We start from the raw sequence: 27,547 nt of genomic DNA on the forward strand, positions 1-27,547 counted from the left end.
TGGAAGAAGCTATATTAATTTAACTGTATCTATTCCTCATCCTCAGGCTGATTAATTTGTGAAGCCCTGTTTTGAGGTGGATTTGCCTTTGACCTGGACAGTATGTTATACCCGTTTCTGTAGCCTTGTCTGGGGCAAACTCTATGAATGAGTATAGCATGGATGTTCTTGCTCCTCATTGTATTGTGGAGAAACATCCTGGAGTCCAGTTCTGGAAGTTTGTGACCTCTGACTTCAGTCACCCTACTTGGTGACAAACAGCAGCCGTGAGTATTATCCGCTGGAGACTTGGCTCTGCAGTTTCAGAGTCACCCAGAACAATGCCATCTATGGACCCTTGTTTGGTGTTTTTGTGTGAAATGACCAGTTCTATGACTTTCTTGAGATCCAGATCTGGTTCAGTCAGTAGCTTCCTTTGAGTCACAATATTATTGATTCCACAAGCTGAGCGATCCCTTAACGTTTCCTGAAGGGCTGATCTGTACTCTCAGTGTTCCACTAATTCCCACAATCTCATCAGGAATTCAGCAAATGGTTCCCCAAGAAGCCTATATGCCATGTTAAACCTGTGATGCTGCAATGTAACAGTCTGGGGTCATAGTGGTCTGCTGTTTTACCTATCAGGTTCATCAAAGGATTTTGACTCCCAGGGTTGCTGGGTAGGTTAAACTGTCTGTGATTTAGGTCAGGGTCCCACAAGTGGTCAGGAGGATGACTGTTTGTCAGTGACCCCCTTCTATCCCTGAAAAGAAGTATCACATTCTTTCAACATACTGCCACCAATCCTCTGCACCTGCATCATAAGGTTCCAGTTTCCCAAACATTGGCAATTTCAGTACTTCCCCAATATAGCTTTACTGGGCTGTTGAAAGGCAAAACTATACTCTTATTATCAATGTAATAAATCAGCAAGCCCAACAGAAAAGGAACATACAATGGCTAGTGCCAACCCAGGACAGACAGTTCTGTAGACCCATCCCCGGGGCTCCTTTATTTATTCTTGAGAGAGTCCATTGTCAACATTTTAAATTGATTTAACCTGAAATGTGTATCACACATCTGAGGCAGTTGGGGCTTGAACCGAGGACAGGTCTGGGTGGGATGCTCTTCAGAAGGTGTGTATGGATTCAATGGGCTGAATGGCCAGCATCCACACTCTAGAGATTCTCTGAACGTGAACACGTATTCACGATCAAGCTAATTTTCATAATATGAGTGAACTTCAGCCAAAGAAAACATATGTATTTGAAGCTTGCCCTTTTGGAAGTCTTGTTCTGTGACAGGATTTAAAGTCCTGCAGAAGCTTAACAAGCAGTCTTTGTGACTTCTGAAATTCAGTAACACCAAACTTTGAAGGAAATCTACAAAAACCTAGATATTGCATTGAACAGTCCTTCCATGGTCATTCTGGCTTGAATGTGAAAGGAATGGGTGTCTTCCACTGCTGGTCCTCAGGCAAGAGCAAATCCTGTTCGCACCACCCTGTACTTCGCTTCAGGGACCCCTGAGCTGTTTTGAGTGACCTACTGAAAACTTCACAAGTGAAGCCCTTGTTCTTAGGCAGTAGTTAATGTAAATGATATCGTTTGAACAGTCAAATGTGGCAATTTCTGGTAACCCTCAGTTCCCTAGAATGGTGTTATGCTTCACAATTACCTGATGAAGGAGCAGTGCTCCCAAAGCTAGTGCTTCCAAATAAACCTGTTGGACGATAACCTGGTGTTGTGTGATTATTAACTAATTCCCTAGAAATCAGAAGTTTCAAAGACTGCTGGCTTCTACTGAATGCAAAAGTAATAGATTCTATCACAATGTCAATATTTTAGAAAAAGCAGAAATAAACCAAGGGGAGAATTTAATACTGTGACCATGCTGTGGCTTAAAAAGATTATTTTGTCCTGTTTTTTAAAAGAGAGATTGAATGAGAGAATTGACTGTAAACAGCTTGTGAGGTCTTGGGTTTTTTTGTTAAAGTTGGAGCAATGGAGGCAGCCTGGATGAGTGGGGTTAGCTCTCAGAGACCACTTTGTTGGTTTAGCTTTAATTAGTTTTTGTTGTGTGCTTGAAGAAGTCAAAGCTATCTTCTCCCCTCTCTCAGTTACAGCTAGAAACTGGGGTTTCTCTCTGTAGCTGGGTTACCTGTGACACAAATCAATTTTTCTGAATTTTCCTTTTGGTCAAGGCGTGTGTTTATGGGATGTTACTGCATTGGAACAGTTAATTAATAATAGTTAGTGTATCTATTGTTTTGTTAAGTTTTCAAATGGAGTTAAGTTAGTTTAATTCCTCTTTCTTTGGTTGTATTTTAACTGTAGTTTTTAAATAAATTGAGTTTGATCAATCGTATTGCTCTGGAAGGGATCTGGTCTGGTCTGGTCCATAACATTACCACTCCCAGTTGTGCGTTTGGTGTAGCAGGCATTTAATCATAAGAGAAGGTGACACTGGCTTCCTGCTTCTGCCTTGACCTGTGTCTGTGTGTGTGTGTGCATGATTATGTGTGTGTCTGTGCTTGTGTGTACATGTGTGTCTGTGTGCATGATTCTGTACATGTGCATTTGTGAGCATGGGGTGCTGAAACTCACCCTCTGCCCTTGCTGCTGGTCCCAGGTGCTCCCAAAACTCATCTGTGGCCTGTGTCCTTTCCTAATCCTGGGCATCGTGTGGGTTCATTTCTGGTAGCAGCCAATAACTTGCTAATGACGCTGCTGCGCACTGAAAAGCTGCAGGTTTCTGACCTGAAACTTTTGGCGTTTGGACCTCGTATCTGCTGTTGGTGAGTCTGAACGAGGTGCAGTTCTTCCCGAAGAAAGATGCCTTAAGGCTCTTGCTCACTGAGTGAGAACCCCATCTCCTACTTTGAATTCTGACCTGTGTCCAGACCCATATTTCGTTCATTAAAACGATAATTGATGACTTTTCATCTATGGGATTTTACAGAAATTGATTGCTCCCGTACCAATATTTCAGAAGTTTCCATCTAAAAATGTTATTCTGTTTCCACACTGTAAGCAATCTAATCTAATCTTACACCAATCAATCTAAGCAGCATTAATGATTCTTTTAATTTAATACAAATATTGTTTTATGTAAAAACTGAAAGAACTGCGGATGCTGTAAATTAGAAACAAAAACAGAAATTGCTGGAAAAGCTCAGCAGGTCTGGCAGCATCTGTGAAGAGAAATCAGAGTTAATGTTTTGGGTGCAGAGACTCTTTCTCAGAAGTGTTCTCAGGAAGGGTTACTGCACCCGAAATGTTAACTCTGACATCCCTTCACAGGCGCTGCCAGACCTGCTGAGCTTTTCCAGCAATTTCTGTATCTGTTTCATGTAAGTCATCATACACACAATGAACTGCAGGCCAATATTTAGGTATTGACTGCATCACACCTTTGAAACAAGTTGCAGAGAAAAAGCCCACATGAACAGTGCACAATAACTTAAACAAGAAATATTTTTTTCGATATGAGATACTAAATGTTTGGGACATGACACAATAGAAGGTACAGGAGATAAGGAAGTGGAAAGACAGTCTTCATCTCATGGCTCCTCACCAAACTAGGCTTCTCCCCCTTCCATTTTGTCACTCACTGTGAATAAGACATGCACACTAACATTTTTCTGACCAAGTTGCTCCTTCAATTGAAAAGATACGGAATGGTGAATGGGGTGTGGGACGCCTAGCTGTGCTACATTTTAATCAATCTATTCCTTTTCAGCATGAAGCACGTCTATTTTAGAGGTTTTAGCTACTGAAGAGTGAACTACTGAATGATTCAGCAGCAGCAAGCGATGGAGAAGGACTGCACTTTCTGAAGTTCCAGCTTGTATTCTACTTCAGTTGGTAAATATGACAATCACAGCACCATTCTTAGAAGTAGTACTGATGGTCCATCCATCCCAACAATCTTGAATTTCAAAGGAATGGATAACGCAAATGCAGTTGGGAAAGATACTAAAAGGTCATTGATACCTGAAGAAATAAAAAATGCTGATATGTGGGGCAAATTCCTCTTTTAATGAAAAGCTGCCAATGATTCTTTTCCTCTTTAATTGATAACCTGCTAATAAAATTGTTCTAATTTAATTTCTAGTGCACATTCTGAGTACATGGGGAATCTGATTTAATTAGGTTGATGACATCTGTCACTCAGTTACTTTACTAGTGCCAATCTATTGTAATTTTCTTTCCAAAATATTACTTTCAGATTGTGCAAATGTGAGGAGATTATCAATGTCGATGCAATTAGAGAGTGGGAGAAAAGGGAAAGCAAGACAGAGGACGTTTTTAACTCCTTAATCATGTGGTTTAAGACGATGATGATATAAAACAATTCATAATTGTGGCAAGGTCACAAAAAGACCATCATCTGATAACTGATGGCTGGTTACTAGAATATTGTTGTTCATGACTCCTATTTGCAGAGCGTTTCAGAGAACATCTCTGGGACACCCGTACCAATCAACCCCACAGCCCTGTGGCCGAACACTTTAACTCCCCCTCCCACTCTCCCGAGGATGCGCAGGTCCTGGGCCTCCTCCATTGCAATTCCCTTACCACCCAATGCCTGGAGGAAGAACGCCTCATCTTGTGTCTCGGGACCCTCTAACCCCATGGGTTTCTCCAGTTTCCTCATTATCTCTCCACCCCCGAGGCTCCCAGCCTCATTCCTGATGAAGAGCTTTTGCAGGAAACGTTGATTTTCCTGCTCCTTGGATGCTGCCTGACGTTCTGTGCTTTTCCAGCACCACATTCTTGACCGTATACAATTTACATGATTCTCTCATAAGAAACCAAATAAGGGAGCATTGGAGCTCGACATTGTTCAATCATTTACACTTTTAAAAAATAAACTCAAGGAACAGTTTTCAATTCTTTCTCTATTCTTTCAGGTACACCAGGCCTCGACATTCAGAATTGAAGGGGATGGAAGTGAAGCTCCTGATTGTAAGGTCCGAGATATGTAGATACTGCAGCCATTAGCTCATTTCAATTGAGCTGGTGTGTTGTGGAGAGGAACAGATAGCTCGCTGTCTGCAGGAACTTGATGATCTGGGATATCTAACACCAGGCTGCACCCCTCAGGTGAGCAAGGAATGATGTAAGCAAGTTGGGGAGTGGAGCTTCAAGCCAGGAATAGAGAAATGGTGGAGCAAGAGATCAGGCGAACATGGTAACTATAGGGAAGGGAACTGTACTGATTCAGGGCTGGGGGAAAAAGTGAATAGCTGAAGGGAGTGATCAAAGTCTTGATGGCCAGGATATGTCAGGCAGCAAATGAAGGTGAGGCTGGGAGTAGCTGACAGTCTCCCCACTTCAGAACAAGATAGCTTTCCTCGTTGGGCATCTAACCAAATTTGAAGCTGGCTCTTTATTTGCACATACAGAGGAACCAACACCTGTCACAGCCTTGGGCACTGAGCATTCATTTATTGATCCCTACCAATGTGATTCATCATGTATATGAGTCTCCTGCTTTCTTCCTAGATTAGGAGATCTGTTTAGTGCCCAAGAAATAAGCAATGCATGACTTAATTTCTAGGCTTTTATCCTCAAGTACATTCTGTCACCATTATTTGTCAGCAGTAACAACAAGACTTTGAAAAAATTCTCCTTTTAAAGGCCAAAGTATAGCATTGTCTTTAAGAGTAAAATCTCAATTCTTTAAAATGCTTTTAACAGAACACAGAGAGGACGATTAATTTTATACTTGCTGCTGTAGTTATGCCTGATATGTACTGTATCACAAATACAATTCACAGCTCAACAAAGAATTAATTAAATGCCAAGCAGCACAAATACTGAGGTGACTTGAGTTCATCAATGCCAAAGATTACCATGTACTCTATAAAGCGATAATAGGTCCACTGTCTAGGAACTGAGTAATGGTTCATTTGGAAACAATCTTTTCATATAAGCACAAATAGCTTGAAACCACTGTTCACAACGTTCAATCTCTCAGCTTGCTAACATCAGTTTGTAAAATCATTAATTCACAAAAAATATGTAGCTGAATTTGAACTGTTTAATTTATTCTATGCTTCTTTAGTCCCTGCATGAATGCAGTTGGATTTTCAGTGCATTTTAAGTTCAAAGTAATTAATAGAGGGAAAAAACCCCACAGACTATTCATTGTTGTTCAGCTTGGCACAATTGGGTCTCGTGTTGTGATCATTTGTGAAGGAAATGGTAAATTCAGAGAATATTGATCGCAGATAAGGGGGAATTGTCAGGATCTAACAAACCTTAGAAACTTGGGCAACATGGGGTTAAAATTCAACTTAATTCAGGAATTCAGACCACCATCTGCCATAAACCTTGCCTGATTTTACATTGAAAGCAGACTATCAAGTTACCAATTTTCTACCTGCCAAAGTTCTTTTCTCTATCCCATATTTCTCAGTTCTGTTCTGTTTTACGAGCTGTGGGACTGCTACTCCAAAACCTCCTGCAGGAAGATATTTTCCTGCTGACCATTCTTCTCATAAAATAGTAATTGAAAATACTCAAGCTGCTCAGCAGGTCAATCAGCATGTACGGAGAATGAAAAAAATAGAATTCACCTTTCAGGTTAAGTGACCTTTCATTAGAACCTGCTGAGTATTTTAGGCATATTGCGTTTTTATTTTCAAATTCCCAGCATCAGCAGTATTTTGCCCTTTTGTAAGATGTAAGAGTTTTGCTAACTATGGGGAGGAAATGGACAAAATGGCCGCTTAGGCAGGACATGTCTATCAACCGGACATGTAAATGGCTCAGTTACCTGCCAGGCAGATGGGTCAATGTGCCACCAATGTTCCTGAAGCTTGAAATACACCATCGCAGTGGAAAGACAGCTAGATGTCCTGCCAATACATCACCCTCCCCACTCCAGAAATATTTTGTCAGCGTTTCCATCTTCTAGCCCGTCTTTAGTGGGCTGGGGAAACTCAAGCCGTTATTTTCTTCATCAAGAGAGCTTTGCTCTATATTACCAATAGGTCTTGCCATTTTACTAATGATGGGATAAATCACCTGCCAATATATTTCCTTGCAATCACTAATGGAAGTCAGAACCAGGATGGGGCATTTAGCCCCAAATCTAGGCAAGCATCTGGAATGTGTACTGACTCATGACAACTGAATTCCAATGTCATGAAGGGCAGGATTTTAGCCTGGATCTCCAGTACTCATTCACTATTATGCTGTGAAAAACATTTTCATAAAACAACAGTGGTGACAAGCTCGCGTTAAGAAATTAATCATTGGAAGATGGATTGTCCTGTTTCTCGTTGAACCAAACAGGTTTAAAATCATGCTTCGTGCAGGACAGTGCCAAATTTTGTGATTCCATCTTCTGCCCATAGGTGGCTTAGAAGAGCTGCAATGGTAAGTAACTCACAATATCCTACCTACATGCTGTAAATTGCCTCATATAAGTCAACCTAGTGTATAAGACAACTCCATCCTATCATCGCCAAAAACATGCTTTTGGATATACTCTGTACAAGTTGAATCCCTTTTTAGTCTTAAATGCTGTACTCACATGAGAAGACTCTGCCAATTTTTCACCACAAAAACACATGTTCTATTTCCCCTTTCTGTAAATCAGCATATTGATCAAGAGGCAATCCGAGCACATATTCTTACAAAGCAGAATGTATACTTGATGAACACTAATGGGTCCTCCAGCAAAACGAGGGAAGTATGAAGCTGCTTTCAGGATAAAAGGTATAAGGTTTTCCAACTTGCCAAATAACTGTACTGCAGCGAGGGAATTGAGAAACTGGTGCAAGAATGGAGGAAGGATGAATTCATCCAGTAGAAAATGCCCAAGACCAAATGTGCAATCAGTACAGTGACCAGTCCTTGACCTGATCCTGAGAAACATGTGTTGAAATGTGTCCTCAGAAATTGTCAGCATGGTTACATTGTCACCAGCGGTGCAATATGTATGTAAGCATTTAAGTTTGGGTGAAATAAATCACTTGAGTCCAGTAAACATTTCACAAAGAAGCTCAATGATGTCGCCACCTTATGATAAGGACAGTCCATTGTTGTAGAAGACCAAGATTGCTCAAAGGTTGCCAAAAACCTTCAATACCAAAATTATCACTTTGCTGTGATTTTTTATCAGGCAGTGGCAAAAACACTCTTACCAATTAAGTTACATTGGCAACCCAGATGTAAGACTCATTTTGGCATATCCAGCTGCCAAACAATAGAGTGGAAAGGTTCAGAAACAGTATTGGTGAGAACGATAGGAGAAAACAGGATTCACGGTGGCCAATGGAACAAAATTGAAGACGATGGTAATTTTCAAACATAAAAACCATGCTGGACACCAAGCTCCCAATATGTCTATGACAATGGCTGAGTGGATGAGAATGGAGTACAGTTATGGATCGATAATGTATGGAATAGGTAGCCTGATGTCTGCATAAAGAATGCAACTTATTTGTGTGGGACATATTCTGATCCCATATAGCCAATGAGATCAAGATCTGTACTGAAATCAAATCAACATCATAGTTTTACCAGAGGATACAACATCTGTAGTTTATCCTTTGAAAGTGTGCCTCAACAAACCATTTGAGGGATAGGTGGATGGTTGAAGACATAACACCTTCACAAAGAATAGAAAATGCATGCTGCTCCACATGATATTTTCTGTGCTTCCATTAACAGGTCCTGGGATGCTATTAGTGCCTGCTATCATCAGATCATGATGAGAACATGGACTACACAATTCAATAGATGGAGAACAAAATGATTTGTTGTTGTGGGATGACTTTGTAAGTGACAATGCCACATCAGATCCAGAGTAGAATCTTTATGTTGATTCTATAGCTGAAGTGATTTGGAATGAATCCAAATAACTTTTTGTGTTGGATTTCAAAGACAATGAATTTGAAAGTTTTGAAACACCCTAATTGTGATGATGTCCTTGCTTACCAAGATCGGCCTGTACTGCTCGTAAACAAAGCTTTTCACTGTACTTTGGTACACGTGACAATAAATCAATCAATCAATCAAAGGTGTCTTTGTAGAGTTAATTCATACATTAAACTGTGCAACCTTAAATTAATATGAATTACTGGTGTTACCTTTGATTTCACCATGAGGAAGTTTGGATTTTGCTTGAGGGTGAGAAACCTTAGTTTGTGACTAGTATCTTCAATTTAGATAAAGGCAAAAGTATGACGAAGACAGAAATCTAAGGAGATATGTTATAACTTTCGACAAAGATAGGCTATCGAGAAAGTAAAAACTCTACAAGAATGATGAATTATTTGTGATGAAGTAACAATGGTGAGGTTGCTATACAATTGAAAGAAAGGTCTTATAATGTTACTAGTAGGAGAGAAGGTTAGGAATATTTTAGAAATTAGGAAAGAGCAGTCTAAACACTGACAGGTCAACCAGACCTGACAGGCTATATCTAAGAGTCTTCAAAGAAATCACAGCTTTTTATCACTTTGGAAGAATAGAAAGGAAAAACAGACAAATGAAGAGAGACAATAGAATGCTACAGTATAGAGGAATTACACACAAGGAACAATATCCACCGTGTGGATTTAAAAAAAATTATTCATGGGATCTGCGCATCTCGCTAGGCCAACTTTTATTACCTATCTGCAATTGCCCAGAAGGTTGTTAAGAGTCAAGTATATTGCTGTGGGTCTGGAGTCACATGATGGCTACCAGGTAAGGATGGCACATATCCTGCATTGCAGGACTCTAGTGAGCTAAATGTGTTTTTACAATAATAGTTATTAGGCCGGATTTTTATTAAATTCAAATTTCACTATCTGCCAAGATGGGATCCAAACCCATGAGCCCAGAATATCAGATTAGGGCTAAGGATTACTAGTCCAGTGATATTACCACTATTCCACCATCTCCCCCAATACAGCAAATAGAACAATGACCAAAAAACAAAGAACAGCACAACACAAGAACAAGCCTGTGCTGACACATGATGCCTTTTTAAACTAAACATTTTTGCCTCTACACAGTCTGTATCTCTCCGTTCCCTGCCTATTCATGTATCTCTCAAGATACCTCTTAAATGTTGCTATTGTCTCTGATTCTACCACCTCCTCTGGCAGCCCATTCCAGGCACTTATTACCCTCTGTGTTAAAAAAAACCTTGCCTCTCACACCTCCTTTAAACTTTCCCACTTTTACCTTAAACCTGTGCCCTCAAGTAGTTAACATTTCTACCCTCAGAAAAAGACTCCGACTATCTATTCTCTCCATGTGTCTCATAATTTTGTAAACATGTATCAGGTCACCCCTTATCCTTCGACGTTCAAATGAAAACAAACCAATTTTGTCCAATATCTTCTCATAGCTAATACCATCTAAACCAGGGAATATCCTGATAAACCTTTTCTGTATCTTCTCCAAAGCCTCCACACCTTTGTGGTAGTGTGGTGACCAGAACTGTATACAATATTCCAAATGTGGCCAAACTAAAGTTTCATGCAACTGCAACATGACTTGCCAATTTTTATACTCTATGCCCTGACCAATGAAGGCAAGCATGCCATATGCCTTCTTGACCACCTAATCCATTTGTTTTTTTTTAACCCCATCCTCCCAGACTTCGCTCTCAGTGAGGATGAATAATCAGTCCTCAGTAAAGGCCACACCTTCATCCCACTATGCTTCCAGATCAACAAATTCAACACGCTTTGTGACATCGACTTTTTCTTCTGCTGTCTCTGCCTTTGTGCCTGCTTTTTCCGTCAGGACTCCCACCCATCCCCAGAGGACCCCTTTGCTCATCTCCAACATACTCCATCCACCTGGACACCCTGTGCAGATCTGTTACCCGCCCTCGATCTCTACATCTCCAACTGCTGCCGCGACATTGACCACCTCAACCTGTCTAGCCCCCTCACCCACTCCAACCTCTCACCCTTGCAACACTCAGCCCTCCACTCCCTCTGCTCCAGCGCCAACCTCACCATGAAGCCAATGGACAAAGGGGGTGCAGCAGTAGTTTGGCGCACCAACCTCTACACCGCTGAGACTAGGCACCAACCCATGGACACCTCCTCCTACTGCCCTCTTGACCATGACCTCACCTCCCATCACCAAACCAGCATCTCCCAGACCGTACACAACCTCATCACCTCAGGGGATCTCCCATTCACAGCCTCCAACCTCATTGGCCAGGAACCCCGCACTGCCCCGTTCTACGTCTTACCCAAGATTCATAAACCTGACTGTCCCGGTCAACCCATTGTCTCCGCCTAATCCTGCCCCTCCAAACTTATCTCCACATACTTTGACACCGTCTTGTCCCCTTTCCTCCAGGATCTCCCCACATACATCCAGGCCACCACCCATGCCCTCCACCTCCTCCATGATGTTTGGTTCCCCAGTCCCCAATCCCTTATCTTCACCATGGACAACCAATCCCTGAACACCCCCATCTGCCATGACGAATGCCTCCAAGCATTCCATTTCTTCCCCTCTCACCAAACTAATCAGTACCCTTCCAGTGACACACCCATTCGATTGGCTGAACTGGCCCTCACCCTCAACAATTTCTCCTTCCTATCCCTCCACTTCCTTCAGACCACCTGTATGGGCCCCAGCTATGCCTTCCTTTTTGTCGGGTATGTGGAACAGTCCATCTTCCACAACTACACCGACACCATTCCCCACTTTACCTCCACTACATCAATGACTGTGTCGGCACCACCTCATGCTCCCATGGGGAGGTCGAACAGTTCATCAACTTCACAAACACCTTCCACCCTGACCTAAAGTTCACCTGGATCATCTCGGACACCTGTCTCCCCTTCTTGAACCTCTCCATCTCCATCTCCGCTGGCCGACTCAACATGGACGTCTACTTCGAACCCACCAATTTCCACAGCTACCTGGACTACACCTCCACCCACCACCACTCCTGTAAAAATGCTGTCTCTTACTGCCAATTCCTCTGCCTCCACCGCATGTGCTTCCAGGAGGACCAATTCCACCTTAGAACATCCCAGATGGCCTCCTACTTCAAAGACCACAATTTCCCCTCCCACGTGGTCAAAGATGCCCTCCACTTCCCACACCTCCACTTTCATACCCCACACCTTCAACCGCAACAGACAGAACCCACGGTCCTCACCAACCTCTGGATACAAAGCATAATTCTCCACCATTTCCACTATCTACAGTCAGACCCTACCACCAGAGATATATTTCCCTCCCTACCTGTATCAGCATTCTGCAGAGACCATTTTCTTGTTAGGTCCACACTTCCCAACAATCCACCCTCCACTCCTGGCACCTTCTCGTGCCACCACAAGAGGTGTAAAACCTGCGCCCACACCTCCCTCCTCACCTCTGTCCAAGGCCCCAAAGGATCCTTCCACATCAGGCAGAGATGTTCATGTACATCCAAACACCTCATCCACTGTGTCCATGGCTCTTGATGTGGTCTGCTCTACATTGGGGAGACAGGACGCCAACTTGCGGAACATTTCAAAGAACATCCCTGGGATACATGCACCAATTATGCCCATCGCCCTGTGGTTGATTACTTCGATTCCCCCTCACACCCCGCTAATGAAATGCAATTCCTGGGCCTCCTCCACCACCAAATCCTAGCCACCTGTCACCTGGAGGAAGAAACCTCATCTTCTGCCTTGGGACCCTCCAACCACATGGGATCAATGTCAATTTCAGCAGTTTCCCCATCTCCCTTCCCCCCACTTTATCCCTGATCCAACCCTCCAACTTGGCACCACTCTCTTGAACTGTCCTACCTGTCCATCCTCCTTCCTAACTATCCGCTTCACCCTCCACTCTGACCTATCACCATCATCCCCCCAACTTCATCTACCTCCGGGTGCTCCGGTTTCCTCCCACAGTCCAAAGATGTGCACAGTCAGGTGAATTGGCCATGCTAAATTGTCCGTAGTGTTAGATAAGGGGTAAATGTAGGGGTATGGGTGGGTTGCGCTTCGGCGGGTCGGTGTGGACTTGTTGGGCCGAAGGGCCTGTTTCCACACTGTAAAGTAATCTAATCTAAAGTAAAGTAATCTAATGTAAAGTAATCTAATCACAGTCCTAGCTACCTTGCCCCCAGCCACACAACCTGCCCATTTACCTCTCAACCCTCTTGGGTCTCTCTACAGTCCTGATGAAGGGCTTATGCTCAAAACGTCAACTTTCCTGCTCCTTGGATGCTGCCTGACCAGCTGTGCTTTTCCAGAACTACACTTATCCGTTTGTTTTGCCATATTCATGGAATTGTGGTCTGTATGCCTAGATTCTTCTGTACGTGAATGCTTCTAAAGGTTCTGCCATTTATTATATACTTTACTTCTGCATGACCTTGCAAAATGTATTACCTCGCATTTGTACAGATTAAATTTCATCTGCCCAAGTCTTTAGCCTATCAAAATCCTGCTGTATCGTCTGGCAATCCTCTTTGACATCCATAGCTTCCCCCAATCTTTGTGTCATCCACAAGCTTATTAATCAGACCACCCCACATTATCCTCCAAATCATTTATATATTATAAACACTGATCCCTGCGGAACACCACTGGTCACAAATACCCAGTCATAAAAAACACTGTTTGACCACTACTATCTGTCTCCCATGACCAAGCCAGTTGTGTATCCATCTTACCAGCTCACTATGGATCCTATGTGACTTCATCTTCTGTATCAACCTCCCATGAGGCATCTTGTCAAATGCCTTGTTAAGGTCCATGTAGACAACATCCATCACCCTGCTCTCACCACTCATCTTCGTCATGTCCTCAAAAACTTCAATCACATTTGTGAGACATAACGTCCCCTGAAGAAAACCATGTTGCTTATCATCAGTAAGTCCATAGTTTTCCAAATATGAGTAAATCCTGTCCCTAGGAATCTTGTCTGACGAGGGCTCTATAAGGCTCTGGTCTGGCCACATTTGGAGTATTGTGCATGGTCTTGGACCCCTTATCTCAGGAAGGATGCACTGGCCCTGTAGTGTGTTCAGAGGAAGTTCACAAGAATGGTCCAAGGAATGAAAAATTAACATATGAGGAACATTTGAGGACTCTGGGACTATATTCAATAGAGTTTAGAAGGATGGGAAGGAGGATAAAATTGAAACTTATAGAATACTGAATGGACTAGATACAGTGGATGTTGGAAAGATGTTTCCATTAGTGGGAAAGACTAGGACCCGAGGTCACAGCCTTAGAGTAAAGGAAACACCTTTTAGAACATAGATAAGGAGAAACATCTTCAGCTAGAGAGAGGTGAATCTGTGGAATTCACTACATAAAAGACAGTGGAGGCCAGGTCACTGAGTATATTTAAGACTGAGATAGATAGGTTCTTGATTTTCAAGAAGATCAAGAGACAAGGGGAGAAGGTAGTGAAAGGGGATGAGAAACTTATCAGCCATGATTGAATGTCAGTGCAGACACAATGGGCTGAATGGCTTAATTTCTGCTCCCAGGTCTTATGGTCTTATGATTTCCATACCGATGATGTAAGGTTCACTGGCCTGTAATTTCTGGGATTATCCCTGTTGCCCTTCTTAAACAAAACAACAACACTAACAATTTTTCAGTCTTCTCGACTAAAAAGGATGTGAAGATTCCTGTTGGGATGTGGGCAATGGCTTAGTGGTATCATCACTAGGCTATTAATCCAGAGACCCAGGTGATGTTCTCAAGACCCAGGTTTGAATCGCAATGTGCAAATGGTGGAATTCAAATTCAATGAAAATCTGGAATTAGGGGTCGAATGATGACAATGAATCCATTGTCAATTCTTGGAAAAACCCATCCGGTTCACTAATGTCCTTTAAGGAAAGGAATTTGCCATCCTTATCTGGTCTGGCCTACATGTGATTCCAGACTCACAGCAATGTGATTGACTCACAATTGCCTGTGGGCAGTTAGAGATTGGCAATAAATGCTGGCCCAGCCAATGACAGCCTCATTCTGTGAATGAATAAAAAAAAATACAAGGCCCCAGTGATTTCCTCCCTCAGCTTCTTCAGTATTCTGTAATAGATCCCATCAGATCCTGGGGATTTTTCTACATTAATGTTTTTCAAAACAACCAACACCTTTTTTATATCAACAAACAATTTGGAAGGTAAATGGAACATGTGCCTCTATTGCAAGGGGGAATACAGATCAGTGGCATAAAAGCACAAAGTACTGACACCACTGTACAGAAGGTTGGTGAGACTGCTTTGGTCTTCTATTGATCTTGCATTAGAGGCAGTTTAGAAAAGGTTCATTGAGTTGACTTATGGTATAAAGGGGTTGTCTTATGAGGAAGGTTTGGGAAAATTTGGCTGAGTTTTATTGGCATGTAACAAAATGAGCATGTTGAAAAACATTAGATTCTGAAGGGGCTGAACATTGTAGTTGCTGATACAACACTTTCCCTTGTAGAGGAATCGAGAATTGGGGCAGGTTCAAAATGAAAGACACTTTCATTTAAATAGTGATTAGGGAGTCTCTCTTCTTTAACAGGGTCATTAATCTTTACAATTCTCTACCTCAGAAAGCTGTGGAGGCTGTGCCATCGAACATACCCAAGGCTGAATTGGATGGTTGTTTTGAACTATTAGATAATCAATGGTTAAAGCAAATAGGCAATAAAGTGCAAATGAAGAGATGCTGTGATTTTATTGAATGGCGGAGTAGGCTTGAGAAGTGGGGAGTCAAGAGTCCGTGGTGCTGGAAAAGCACAGCAGGTCATGCAGCATCCAAGGAGCAGGAGAATTGATATTTCCAGCAATAACCCTTCCTGATGAAGGGCTCCTGCCCGAAACATCGATTCTACTGCTCCTTGGAAGCTGTCTGACCTGCTCTGCTATTCCAGCACCACACATTCTTGACTCTGATCTCTAGCATCTGCAGTCCTCACCTTCTCCTCCCTGAGAAGCGGGGAATCTAATGGTCTACTCCTGCTTCTATTTTATCATGTTGTCTTTCAGGGAAGGGAATTCCAAAGATTCACAGTCCTTTGAATGAAGGAATTTCTTATCTCATTCTTAAATAGCTGCTACATTGATTTGGAACCATGACCCTTGGCTCTATATTCTCCAGCCAGAGGAAACAACCTCTATCCTGTCAAGTCACTTAAGAATTTTATGTTCCAATGAGATTACCTTCTTCCAAACTCTAAGGATATACACTGAGTGCACTTGATCTCTCCTCCATCCCTCATCTGAGGAATCAGTCTGACAAACATTGCTACACTCCCTCCAACTTAAGGAGATCAATCCTCAGATCAGGAAAACAAAGTTTTACAGAGTAATTCCATTATGTTCTCATCAAGGTCCTATAATTTTTACTGTAACACTTGCCCTGTTACATAAAATAATTGAACCATTACCTGTTCCTTCATAATTTCTTTATGACCAACAAATCAATTTCATGATGCTAACCTTCATGCCCAGGGGCAACTGAATTCCTCTGACCAGAAATTATAGGTGCCCTTGTCAGCTACGTAGAGGTACTAGGCACTAACATGTGCAAATAAGGGCCATAATCCCTGTTTAAGGAACTTCTCTTAAATTGTTATATGTTGGCTATCTTGTAACTCTTATGAAGCTTTTATCTCTCCTGCCTTTATGTGAAGGGGAATAAAGATGGATGAATGGCAGCCAAGGCTTATGAAACACATAAATCAACGAGAACAAGCGCAACAAAGCTCATGTTTCAACTATAATGATCAAACATGCCATTGATATCTTGAAGCGACGCTTCAATGTCTGGACTGATCAAGGACAGTCAATTTCTCACCCTAAGGATTTCCTGAATAATTGTCAATTGCTGCTTGCTCCATAAGTCTACCCTTGAAGGAGGTTTTAACTTGTAGCTTGATGCAGAAAGGCAAAGTAAGGGGGTGAAAAGCGACTGAGAAATTAAGAGCAATATCAGCAATGCAGTGAGAAAGACCGATGAGCCTTATGTTAATTTTAGAAAGCTTCCAAAGATTGCCTCAGCTGCAACATTTCTTAAAGAAGCAAAACCACAATTGCCAAGTAACTGTGCCCAAACCACACTTTCATATCTAATTCTGCAAATACTATCCAATGCTGACTTCCTGTTGTAGTGCAATCAAACGATAAATAAATATTCAGCATGATATTTAAGTCAAGTGCAAGACATGCATTTCCATTATTATGTACTGTGAACACTGGCTGCTTGAATTGGCACATGTTGGTACATGTGCTCTGTTTCAGATGTTTGACACTTTGGTCACCACTCCTTCTATGTGATGTCTTTAGATTAGATTAGATTACATACAGTGTGGAAACAGGCCCTTCAGCCCAACAAGTCCACACTGACCCACCGAAGCGCAACCCACCCATACCACTACATTTACCCCTTCACCTAACACTACGGGCAATTTAGTATAGTCAATTCACCTAACCTGCACATCTTTGGACTGTGGGAGGAAACCGGAGCACCCGGAGGAAACCCACGCAGACACGGGGAGAATGTGCAAACTCCAGACAGTCAGTTGCTTGAGGCGGGAATTGATCCTGGGTCTCTGGCGCTGTGAGGCAACAGTGCTCTTTGTGAATAAATAAGTCTAATGGCCGGCTGCAGGATTTAAACAACAGTATGCTGGGAGTCCTCTTGTGGCGCACTGGGAGGATTGTACATGTGAGTCAACCCTATCCAAGTCTGTGGATGAATGCTGTTGTCGGGGCTTTAAGAGACGTTCCCCCTACTTGCCATGCCAGATGTTTGAGGGGAAATGATTTCTTAAACTTTGTGTCTGTTTAGAGTCCTAAGAATTCCATTGTTGTTAAATGAGCTTTTAGTAACGTGCACCCCCAGTGATTATGCAGATTTAAATATGGGTATTGTCTTTGTAGTGTTATCTCCAGTGCTTAACTGTCTAGGTGCATGACACAATCGTTACTTTTTATTAAATTGCATAAACTAAAAATAGCAAAATCAACACCTGGCTTTAATATAGCAGCTTTAACATAATAACATATTTGAAACTGCTTCACAGGAGAAAGATAAAACAAAATACCAAACTTATATTAGGATGGTTGATTAAATCATCAGATTCCTGAAGGCACAATGACCAACTATAGGCCAAATGAAGTTTGACTGGAGAAAGATCGTTTACTCCTCCCAATTCAATCATTACTAGCAAAGAGAAGTGCTGAAGAGGCAGATGCACTGACATGCAAAAAGCTTGCAAATGAATATGATTGTAACCTGAAAAAGAATACCTTTTTACTTCATTGTAAAGATTATGATCCTTCTAGGAAAGAAAGTATTAATTGTTTTGAGTAGGTCACTTATTTTACATCCTAGTAATATGGACATATGGAGGGGCTCTTAACATTAATTATGGAGCCTTTGTTGCCATAAGTAGTTTATTGCAGATGTCTAACTCTTCTTCCAAGATTTCATAAGCTAAGTAGCACACCTCAGTTGCAGTTTCCTTGGAGGGCTTAGCTTTTCTCATGCCTCTTCTGTCTTATTTATGGAACTGACTTAGTTGCAATTGACCTGATCCTGTGGTTGTATCTGCTGTCAGACATATGTTTCATGTAGTTCTGTATTTCTGGTTTGTTGATCTCCTTCTCCTCCCGTGCAATTAAACCACAAATGACCCAACACCCAACCATTGAGACAAATAAACTTCTGTGCTATTTGTTTCTGCATCTGTTTTGGTGGCTCATTTACATGCTCCAGTTCTTTAAGTGGCTTAACATGGAGGAAAATATTCATGTTTCTATTTGACTGTACAGCTGCAGACTTCTTAATGTCATATTGTGCTAATCTTTATTAATCCAATTTTGAAGGTTAGCAATCTTCATATCAGCACTAAACATGGGGAAACAGCATTTCACACTTTTGATTGACATTTATCCTCTTGTGATCCAGCTTATTTTTAAATCAGATTAATGCAAAAGGAAAGTATTTGACCCTAAATGCCAGATTGTTTCCAACACCAAGAAGACAGGAACCTCAGGGGATAAATAAATCACAGGAAGTTTTAGATGAAAATGGTTTACGTACGAGATCTGGAAGTTTATAACTATAAGAAAGACATAATATCTTTTCTCTGGACCAAATTCCAGCCTCGGGAGAACGTGGAGTTTGCGCATTGTCCCCGCGTCTGCGTGGGTTTCATCCGGGTGCTCCAGTTTCCTCCCACAATCGAAAAATGTGCAGGTGAGGTGAATTAGCTGCGCTAGATTGCCCAGAGTGTTCTGGGATATATAGGTTAGGTGCATGAGTCATGGGTAAATGTAGGGGAATGGGTTTGGGTTGGATACTCTTCAGCAGGTCGGTGTGGACTTGTTGGGCCAAAGGGCCTGTTTCCACACAGTAGGGATTCTAATTCTAATTCTGAAAAGAGGAAAACACACTTATCTAAAGAAAATTGGGGAATGACCAAATAAAGATCTTTGGGATTACAAAAGATTTCGGTAGAACAACCATAGAGAATACGTTTCCATGTAAGAAGAGTTCAAAATTTGGGATCATAAATGGCTAATAAATCTAATTCACAAATCAGCAGAAATAGTTTTACCTAGAGGATGGTTCGAGCTTGTAACTCACTACTGTAAGGATTAGTCGATGCTGATTGCATTAATGTAATTAAGGTGGATGTTACAGAGTAAACAAAGAAGAAAGAAATTTGAAGAATATGTTAAGAGCGTGAGTTATAAGAATATAGTATGAGGTAAGGTGGGAGAATGCTTGTGTGGAGCAAACACTTCAGTTTGGACCTTTGGGATGAAACATTTCATTCTGTGCAAGGAATTCTACAGAATTTCACATTTAATTCCGAGTTTAGTAATCCGAAGGAAAACGCTGAAATAGAGTTGGAACATCCTGGTTCAGTTTATGGTTAAATCTTACTTCAGTACTAAGCGAACCAATCTCAGCCAGTCTGCCGCAAGAAATTCTACTCTTCATCCTAGTGTCCTTGGGTAAGAGAGGGGAAAATATCAGGCAGAGTTGCTTGTCCTCATAACCATTCAGTTCATGTGTTATTACGACCAGACAATGTTCGTCTGTGGTGCTCCCTGGACACATACTGTCTCACATATGAAGAACAGTCGCTTTGTTGAGATACAAAGTATGAATGAAAATGCCCCACTACAAGTCAATACATTTTGAGGGGAAGGGAGGACTTTGCAGATAGAATGGAGCTCATAATGAAGGTGATAAAGTAAGCAATTCTGCACACCATTAAGTAACAATGGTGAACCTTATTTTAGAGACTTCATAAAAGTCATAATTTGCACATTGTTACGCTGACTCAACTAGAAGGCAAATAGCATTTCCATTTCATTCAGTCATAAAAGGAACATTAAATAAAATGTGCCAAGGTACTAATGGCTGTGTCACTCAAGCTTCAGATTATAAAACTAGAGTCTGAATGCCAGTCTCAACTGACGTTCATGTTGAAATTCCCCACAGGGAACAAGTGAACCTGTCTCTGATGGGCCATCTGGAAATCAATATAAAAGTAAAAGTTGGTATTCATGACAGATGTGATGTGTGAGGAATTGTCCTGCTTTCCGATCTTGAAGAATAGTGCAGGTGTAAATGTAAGGGATTCACTTGAGAAAGGAAAGCGAGTGAGTGGTAAAACAAAATATTCTCATCAAAAGCAAACTATACTTAAGATATCAGCAATTATTGCTTAACTTTGAGCTTATCTATTTCAATTGGTAACAAATGTCATTTTAAATTTATCACAATCAGATTTTGGGAGGTATGAGTTTTGAATTATGAGCACGATTCTTCCTCCCTCGAAGTGATGAAAAGGGAAATTAATGAGGTGAGTTAGCTCTGGAGAGAAACCTCTTCTTGTCATCATCTCACTAATTAAGATAATGGCTAAAAGGTACATGGATCACTTATTTTTTAAAACTATTTTCTAATCAACCTGCTCAGTGATGTTATTACATACCTCTGAGGCAGACAGACCACAAACCTGGGCCTCCTAGTCCAGAGGCAGGAACATTACTGATGTGCCTCACTTTCAATTAAAGCCTTTGAATGCTGGCCACTTAAGGGCCTTGCAGTAAGGCAGACTGGGAAGATTGGCCTACAGGCAACATCACAGTGAGGCAAACTAGCCTCTTCCTCATTCTTCTCCCTGCCTGGTGATTGAGAAAAGTGGCTAATTGTCCTACTGGGAAACAAGGGTGACCTGCTTGGCAGGTTATATGGGGATTCCAATGCCCCCATTTGGGCAAGAAGATTATATGTTTTGTCTTCTCACTGGTGAATCCCTTGAGGAGTAGGCCTCAACTGGCAGACTTAAGGACTTGGAAGCTGCCAGTCTTCAATTGGCCAGCTAATTCTGATGACCAGGGATGTTTGTTGAAGCTTGTGATTTGCCGAGAAACTTTCTAAAGATCACCACCCAGCTCTTAATGACATGAGTGGCTGACAATATGGTGAGTTTGCATGATGCTGGGTCAGTGAGTTAGTCACCAACCAATATGTTTCCTTTCTAAAACATAATGAAAAAATGCTGCCCTAGGTTTCATACTAACTTGAATATTACTTTATTTTTGACTTTGAATCAAATTGAAGAATGTAAGTAAATGAAAATATATGAGTTACTTTTGTGACCAAGATTAGAAAACGTGTGTCATTAACTCAACCTGATTTCTAATTTATTAGCATTTAAGGGTGTTTTATCCCAATCTAAATATAATTGTAATCATGAATAGTCAAAGGAAGCACGGAATCGATAAAATTCAATTAACTATATGACCTTTCAATGTTGAATATATATTTGTTGAACATGAAATTTCATACTATATTCTAAGGCACACATATAAAAATGTCTGTTAAAAAGTGTTCCATTATTGGCTATCACATACTCCTTAGTACACTCTCTCTATATGTTGCACCTCATTTCTGAAAAAGTGTATTGATTGTGGTCTTCATAGCTAAAGCTGAAGACCTCATAAAGGTATAATGATCATATCCCCAAGGCAAAGCATGCTTAAGGAATCAGCTGTTTTCACTTCCTCCTGCTCCACAAAATGGGACCTGCTATGCAAAACATTATCTGCAATTTTGCATCAATTGGGAATAAAAATAAAAAGAATATAACTAACTTTGTCTTTAAAAATAATTCACACATGTCCAATGCCTAAGGTGCTTGGTAAATCCCTCATGCAGACGGTCAGTTACCAAACCATTTTGTCCTTAGCACCAAACCAAACTCAAGGGAAAGATCACACATGGGTTTCAATTTAATGTTGTGAGATAATAGTTTCATGCTTGGGTTGTAACATGAATGCAAGGACGTGAACTGTGTTAATTCAGTGAGCTCAATTTTGCTTGCCAGAGCATGATTGTCAATATTTAGCTCCTGGCGTACGTCAAGAATCTTTATGGAAATGTGTTTAAATACAAGCTAAAACAATCCTTCCAAAGTAAAACTATATATTTAAAAGCTAGGTTAAAATATTGTTTCACTTCTCTTCTATTAACTATGGTTGTTTACTTTGTTATTCTACACACAGAATATAGTTGAAACACAATTCTTAAAATCCCAGCAGTGTTTAGACATGGCTTGAATTTAAAAGCTGCAGAATTTAGTATAGTTATCAGATAAAGAGAGTGAAGAATTGCATTCTAGTCATGCCCACCCTTTCTAATTTTCCTTTTCTCTATTTTGTCTCCTTTGCTGTTCCCTGAGGACTAGGGTGATTGATAGCCTAATCCAATGACTGTATTACAGCAGCCTCATCTTGGAATGTTTCCTTATCATTAGCAGTTACCCTATGGTTAAATTCACAGCTCAGTGCTTGATACAGCCCCTGAGATTTAAAGGGCTGGCCTTCAGAAAATATTTAAAATAAACTGAAATCTTGACAGTACTAAGATCTGCGTTCTTTCCAGTAAGTATTTTATAAAAAATTAATTTGATGTGCACTACCCTGGCCCCATGTAAGTCTATAATGTGACCAGCTGTTACAACAGCTAACTGAAACGTGCTGCTACATTAAGCAGAACAAGCATGCCATGACAGTGAAATAAAGTACTTATATTTGACTCTTTTATACGCTGACTAAGAGCAATATTTATTCTAAAAGAGGGATAGAGACAATGTGGTTCAAAGATTTAAATCATTTAAACCATTCTGAAGCAGTCAGTAAATGCAAAACTGCCTGGAATGCAGCAGGAACTCCCAGGTGTAAAATAATGCATCTCATAAACTTCTATTCTGTCGAAATGTCAAGCCATGGCTCTATAGTACTTCAAAGCTAGTACTTGGCATTTTCCATTGTCTGCTGTATTGTCATCAAGCAAACTCGAACATTGAAGATTTGTGTAGGGCAGGCAACAACAAACTTCCACTGTACTATCACAGCTTTTAACTCATGTACCATCTCCATTTACAGCAATAAGGTGAGGGATGAATAAGCTTTACTGAAATAACTAAATTAACAGTTTTGCTCATTTATTGATGCTAATAGACATTTTGGGATAATTTGCGATGAAGACTCAGTTTCTTGAATTCTAGTATCATCCCAAGGAGGAGAGGAATCAACACATTTTGGTTCAACTTCTGCACAGCCTTAGTTAGGTAGGAAAATGTGATGGACTCCAAACAGAACAAAATTGATTATGTGAAGGATACATTGCAGAAAATGGTAAGGGGAGGAGGAGTATGGAAAATTAATACACATATTGGAAAACTGTAATAAAAGATGCAGTTGGAGAAGAAAGAATGGATAACTGACACATTGGGATTTTTGAAATCTCTGACAAAGATGTTGACTGACCTGCTATATTTTCACAATTCTGTTTCAGCATCAAGACCTCTATTTTTTCTATCTTCTAAGATATTTGTTTGTTTACCATTTCTGCATGTCTCTACTCGATAATGCAAGGGAACACAGCCTGTAATCATTTATATGAATAGAACGTGTGATAATATCTTCTGGAAATAAACATCAGAATAGTTCATAACAGAAATTATGACATACAAATGATTCTTTGGCCTACAATATATATGAGTAAAGCAAGGTGTGCATTTGTTTTGTATTTCTAATATTAGCATTAAAAATATGAAAGGAGGGAAGACAAACAAATTTCTGTAACAGGGACTTCATGACACTTTTCTTCTCAATTTCCCAGTGCACCCTCCCCACCCACTTTGCTGCAGTGTTGTATGAACAAAAGAAAGAGGCATTCCATAACTCAAGCTTCTCCATATGTTATCAGTACTAGCTGTGCTGACCAGTGGTAAGAATGGTTGGAACAATGGTAGAGCGATCAAACTATAAGCTGCTACAAGGACCTTACAGTGTCTCTTCAGTCTCGGAGGAAATGCTGTACAGTGATGAGGGCAATACTTACCAGACACACCACCATATGTGGTTCGCCTGTCTCTACCAACAGCAGGCACTGGTGTACCATCTGCAAGTACTCCTATCAACCCAGAGACAGTATTGGTTGCTGTAACACCATTTGCACCACCTGTGTGAAAAGGCAGCACTTAATTAAATTCCAGTCCATCAATACATTTTGACTTGGATTGTCATGCAAAAACTAATGGATAGGTGACAATCATTTCAAAGTTAGTAACACAAACAGGCAAATGAAACTTGCATTACAATGAAACTTTAAAAAAAGGAAAATTTTATATTGAAGTATTAAAATAGCTCGAAAAGCCCGCATGAGTAAAGGATAAACTGCAGTTATTCTCCGAGCAGCATTCTGAATGCCTGTGCATTCAATCCTTGCTACAGCCTCTTACCTTCCTGAGCTGCCGATGCTATGTTTACAATGTCTGTGACATTCGGGGTCAGCTTGGCAAAGAATGGAATCTTAACAGCTTGTCGTACCCAACGGCAGATGTTTCGCACCAGCTTTGGATCCTGTTCAAATGGGTCAGTTACAGAGCTAGATGAGAAACTAATCTGATAAAGCTGTGCAGAGAGACTGGCACAGTTTAATGCTGCCAATCTGCCTGCACTGCATGTGACACTGAAGGCACTGTAACCATCTCATTATTTGATCCTCAGATCACAGCAGCAAACAGCAGAGCCGTAATAATATCATCTAATGCAATTACATTTTTCTTGTGTACAGAATAAGCTGAAAGAATCAGCCTCCATTTATAATGGAATTTACAACAATAATTGTACTACTTGTTACTGTAGCAAATACTGATTGGCCCAGATCAGCTATTGTGCAATATCTATTTCGACATTAAAGCCTTTTTAAAATAATAATATCTTTCATCGTTGTTCTACTGACAAGGGAAAAAGAACACTAAATCATCTGCTTTCTTCTGTTGCCAATTTCTTTCTGTCTCTTGAATGCTTGGATAGTGAACTTGATTAAAATCCGTGTACACTAATCACCCTCTAAATCTTTGCTCTAGTGCCATTTATTCATATGTGAGCATTTACAATTTGTGTACAATGATGGGAAGGGACAGAAACGGGTTGGAGTAGTAACACAACAGTGTCCATTCCCACCCTTACTGATTGTTCAGTTAGGTAAGCCTATTTACAACCCAAGCCAGTGAGGCCTTCTTTGCACTTGCATCCTTGGCGCATTTGTCCCAGAAAGGACTGCTTAATTGGTGACTCTGTCTTTCCAAGTAACACTGAGGATGTATCATAAACTGGAAGTGCACGGTATTGGGCTTTATTCTCACTGCAGATTGCCCAGACTGCAATGCTATAAAGAAAAACACTGAGGACACTCCTAAATGGAATAAACATCTTGGTCCTGTGGGTCAGTTTGTGGTTTTCCAATGCCTTTCTTTTCGTCAGCATCAATTAGTGGTTGCATTTCCACTTACATACTGAACATTTTGTCAAAATACAAGCTGTCCATAACTATAGTTCCGAGGTACCAGAATTTGCTGCCTGTTTTGAGTGGTGTGACATTGAATCTGATCCATGACTACAATTCTCTTGACACTGCTGGGACAGATGACCCATCAGAATTTAAAACTGTTTTTTTGCATTGGAAAAGAATGAAGAATTTCAGCATCAGAAGTCCTCTAATCAAGACAAGCTGCATCTTTGGCTTGACATTCCAGTCTTGATAACTTGAGGACTTTCTTGACTTATTGTGCATGAATGCACATATTTGCCTTGTCAGCAGGGAAAGTTATAGATCAGGAGGGCAGACAACTAGATGCAGCACTGTTCACTCTATTCTTGATCTCAAATCTGTCATAGATAAAGCAAGTGAACTGAATGGTGCTGCGTAAGTTATCATGGAAGGACCACATGAGACTGTGAGTCTGAGGAGGACAGCTGATTTCCTCTAGTATGTAGCAGCGGCCCATCCTGCTCATTCAAATGCTTTTTTTGAGGTTCACATTAGAAAATGTGAATTGATGGTGTTTGCCTTGCTCTACTCTTGGTTTGAAGATGTCATAGGAAGAAGATTATGTTAATCCTGAGTCTGACTGTTCTGAAGTCACATTGTGCCTCTGGATATATCCTGTTGGCAGATTGATGGAGCTTTGTTAGAATGCCTCTGACAAAAACTTTCTAGTGATGCAGAAGGGCAAGATGCCTTGGTAATCTTTGCAATTGCCTCAACTGACTTTGTCCTTGTAGAATGTTCTGCTGTTTGTGCCTTTTATTCGTCCTTTCAGTACTGTTAGAGAAACAATAACCTTTTCAAGTCAAAAGAAGTCAGTCTTCTCCATCAAGCTCACACATGATAGAGAGCTCTAGAAGATCATCAAGCTCAGGGAGAGACATATTCATGACATGAGAAGTTAGCTTGGACAAGCCCTCTATCCAGCAGGCAATTTGCTTGTTTGGACTGCGTGTACTTTTACATTTGTGGGTTTCGAGGGAACAACGTTGCTGATGGTCATTCCTGATGAAGGGCTTATGCCCGAAATGTCGACTCTCCTGCTCCTCAGGTGCTGCCTGACCAGCTGTGTTTTTCCAACACCATACTCTCGACTGTAGTCTTTTAATGTCATGCTCAGCTTCCTGGATTTGACCAAAAATCTAATAGTAAGGATTTTAATTCCAATTGTGTTTGAATCATAAAATGTAACATTGTTCTTTTTATGATGGAGAATTACTTTCTTCATCCTGAACAAAATCCCCTTCCTCCCCTGATCTTGGAGCTCACTTCAATACAAACTGGCGCAACTTCAATTTGCCAACATGCAGCAGCAGAATGTAAAATGAAACAGGTTTATCTGCCCAGTGCTTTAATGCATCAGTTGCTTAAACCATATGCCAAAAACTGATCAATGCATGCACGATGTAGATGCATCTCTCATCTAGAGCACTGCTTATCCAGCAGTACTAGAAATGAATTAGACTGTCCTTTGCAGAAGTATTAGCATCGAATGTAACAATGAGACCTTGCTATTTTAGTCACATGTAGGAGTCCTCAATAAACTTTGTTTGATACATGTAGGATAGTTCAATATTTGGGCAGTCGTTAATTTACAAAGCTTTAAAAACATTTGAAGAAGCATTTTTATTAATACCCAACATATACAGTAAGCAGCATCTACATAGGTCAATCAATGTGCTATACAGATCAACTCACAAGCTGATT

At 40.8% G+C, this 27,547-nt stretch overlaps 1 protein-coding gene and 1 long non-coding RNA gene across 8 annotated transcripts in view; one reads left to right on the forward strand and one right to left on the reverse strand.

Annotated features, from left to right (window-relative positions):
- LOC122554210 (dihydropyrimidine dehydrogenase [NADP(+)]-like) overlaps window positions 1–27,547 on the reverse strand; it is a 735,384-nt gene that overhangs the window by 143,844 nt on the left and 563,993 nt on the right. Inside the window, exons 17-18 of the mRNA XM_043698867.1 lie at window positions 24,750–24,870; window positions 24,350–24,469 (exon numbers count right to left, since the gene is read on the reverse strand). Coding sequence (XP_043554802.1) covers window positions 24,350–24,469; window positions 24,750–24,870 — 241 coding nt within the window. The remainder of the gene's footprint in view (window positions 1–24,349; window positions 24,470–24,749; window positions 24,871–27,547) is intronic.
- Window positions 19,136–27,547, forward strand: part of LOC122554211 — a 301,535-nt gene continuing 293,123 nt past the window's right edge. For 4 of the 7 annotated variants that reach the window (XR_006312931.1, XR_006312935.1, XR_006312932.1 and 1 more), the window contains exons 1-2: window positions 19,136–19,177; window positions 20,723–20,798. This is a non-coding gene — a long non-coding RNA (uncharacterized LOC122554211). Of the gene's footprint in view, window positions 19,178–20,722; window positions 20,799–21,562; window positions 21,566–22,688; window positions 22,776–23,800; window positions 23,888–27,547 lie in introns of those variants that run through there. The other 3 variants (XR_006312937.1, XR_006312936.1, XR_006312934.1) reach the window with 3 other exon arrangements.

Source organism: Chiloscyllium plagiosum, chromosome 11 (genome assembly GCF_004010195.1).
Source record: "Chiloscyllium plagiosum isolate BGI_BamShark_2017 chromosome 11, ASM401019v2, whole genome shotgun sequence".
NCBI lineage: Eukaryota > Metazoa > Chordata > Chondrichthyes > Orectolobiformes > Hemiscylliidae > Chiloscyllium > Chiloscyllium plagiosum.